The sequence below is a fragment of the Chaetura pelagica genome, unplaced genomic scaffold, assembly GCF_000747805.2.
Source record: "Chaetura pelagica isolate M959 unplaced genomic scaffold, ChaPel_1.0 scaffold125, whole genome shotgun sequence".
Lineage (NCBI taxonomy): Eukaryota > Metazoa > Chordata > Aves > Apodiformes > Apodidae > Chaetura > Chaetura pelagica.
In genome coordinates, this window is record NW_009953392.1 from 325,111 (window position 1) to 327,594 (window position 2,484).

At 59.7% G+C, this 2,484-nt stretch overlaps 1 protein-coding gene across 1 annotated transcript in view; it reads left to right on the forward strand.

Annotated features, from left to right (window-relative positions):
• The first annotated feature begins 2,206 nt into the window (after window positions 1-2,206).
• The window catches only part of ZNRF1 (zinc and ring finger 1, E3 ubiquitin protein ligase), an 8,775-nt gene continuing 8,497 nt past the window's right edge, over window positions 2,207-2,484 (forward strand). Inside the window, exons 1-2 of the mRNA XM_009998314.1 lie at window positions 2,207-2,216; window positions 2,302-2,397. Coding sequence (XP_009996616.1) covers window positions 2,207-2,216; window positions 2,302-2,397 — 106 coding nt within the window. The remainder of the gene's footprint in view (window positions 2,217-2,301; window positions 2,398-2,484) is intronic.

Below are 2,484 nucleotides of genomic sequence, written 5' to 3' on the forward strand. Positions count from 1 at the left end.
AAAGGGGCGGGGGGAGCCTGAGAAAAGCAGGTCTTGCCCGCTGGGTGGGTGGGGGGGACGGTACCGAACCTCTGCAAACGCCTTGGGAGTTCCCAGCTGAACCACCTTTCCCAAAGGGAGCTTTTTTTCCCATGCTAGGGAATTGCTGCTGGCAAGCGGTGCCTGCAGCAGTTCCCGGGCAGCGGGTGCTCCAGCAGGATGGGTTCAGGCAGGGACAGGGGTGGGAAGCTGTGCCAGGGGAGCTGGGGAAGGTGCCTTGGCAAAGGGGAGGCTGGTTGGACCTTGCAGAAGGCAGGGGGGGGGTGAGGCTATCTGAGCCTGCTCTATAAATACCCAGGGAGGGTAAACACTTGGGAGGAGGGAGAAAAAAAACCAACCACCCAGCTCTTTTCAGCTGATGGGTAACTGCTGCCAGGAGGTATAAATTGGTCAGGAGTAAAATTAGGCTGGAGGGGAGGAGGAGGTGGCAGATGGGGGCTGCTGCCTGCCAGCCTTGCCCTTTTGGCCAGGGCTTGATGCCAGTGGGGCTGGACTCAGAGTGGGGACCCCGTGGCTCGTCCCAGCAGTGGTGTGTCCCTGGGGTGGCACTGCAGGCTTGGCAACCTGCTAGAGGTGGTCCCTGGGCTTGGGGGCTCCTGGTTTGAGCAGGACCCTTTAAAGCTAGTTCCCCCACCCATCCGTGGTGCTCGTCCTTGCTGTGCCCTCCTGGGAAATAACCACCCTCTGGAGGGGCAGGAGTTGGCATCCCTGTTCTAGGCTTCCCCCTGGACAGCTGCAAAGTGATGGGTATTTATCACCACTGCTCAGGGGAGGGTGCTCAGGTGTCAGCAGTTACCTGTGCTGCCTCTGTTAAAGTCACCAGCAATTTCTCCCTTCCAAGAAGCAAAAAAAAAATGCCCTCACCACATCCACGTGGTGGCAAACAAGAACCTGATTCATCCTCAGATAATTCACATATGTCCCTTTTCTCTTCCTCCCTGAGCAGCCTTTGCATATATATGAAGAAAGCTCTCGAGCAGCACTGAAGTCAAACCTGATCTGCTTCTAGAAGACAGGTCCTTAAATTACCCTCTGCAGGCAGGGAATTGCTGGATGTTCTGGTGCAAACCCGTGGTGACAGTGGTGGCACCTGCTTGTTTGGCTTGAGCCCTGCTGTGCTGGGTGGTGGCAAAAGGCAGGGCCTCGAGCTGGCCATGGTGGGCTGGTAGGGGGTCCTGCAGGGCTGCCTGGGGGTTTGTTCCTGGGAGTTTGGGGCTTGGGAGCCCAGGTTTGGGGCAGCCTGGCTGGGGGGTGCTGGGGACGTGGTGGGCTGTGTGGCTGGGGTGGGTGGGGGGGCCTGGGGCTGGAGTGAGTGGTGGCACTGGTGCCACCTGGCACCTCATGATAGAATCCCAGACTGGTTTGAGTTGGAAGGGACCTTTGAGATCATCTAGTTCCAACCCCCTGCATGGGCAGGGACACCTCCCACCAGCCCAGGTTGCTCCAAGCCCCATCCAACCTGCCCTTCAACACTGCCAGGGATGGGGCAGCCACAGCTTCCCTGGGCAACCTGGGCCAGGCTCTCACCATCCTCGTGCTGAAGAATTTCCTCCTCATGTCCAAGCAAAGATGCAGAGCAGGTCTGGACAACACAGCCAGCTTTGCCCAAGAGTCCAGGTCACCAGGCAGGTCCAGATGACAAGGCAGGGCCAAGGTCAAGCTGAGACATCATCCTGTGGGATCCCCCTGCTCCTGAGGCTCTCTGCAGGCCTTGGGGTGGCCAGCACCCTTCTCCTTCTGGCAAAAAAAAAAGCAGGAGAAAGCACCACAAACCTGCCTGTCCTCTGCCTCTGCCCTATGGAAAAACCTCCTTCCTTGCAGCTTTTCTGCCTCAGTCCTGGAAGGAGAGCACTGTCCTGGAAGGAGAGCACTGTCCTGGGATGGGGACGTGCCCCTGCACTTGCCAGCCACAGGGTGCTGTGATACCCGGGCTGCTCCTCGCCCTTTAAGGCCCAGCAGCAGCTGATGGCCACGTGTGCTCTGCCTTGGCATCTTCTCCGTGCCCTCTGCGCCCCACGGGGACGACCGGCTCGGGTGGCTGTCCCCTCTTTGGGTGGCTGTCCCCTCTTGGGGTGGCTGTCCCCTCTTTGGGTGGCTGTCCCCAAGGCTGCTGGCAGCCAGCACAGGATGAGTGGGCACTGCGTGGGGGGCTGGGGGGCGGGGCACCATGCAGGCAGGTGAGGGGGCTGCCCTGGCCTTGGGGACTTGGCCAGGATGCAGGATGGACCTTCAGTCTCTTTTATCTTTCTGCTTCTCCTCCAGGTTTCAAGTGCCCCATTTGCTCCAAATCTGTGGCTTCTGACGAGATGGAAATGCACTTTATCATGTGTCTGAGCAAACCTCGCCTCTCCTACAACGGTAAGGGCTGGTGGCCAGGCTGGCCAGGGGACAGGGTGGGCAGGGGACAGGGTGGCCAGGCTGGGCAGGGGACAGGCTGGGCAGGGG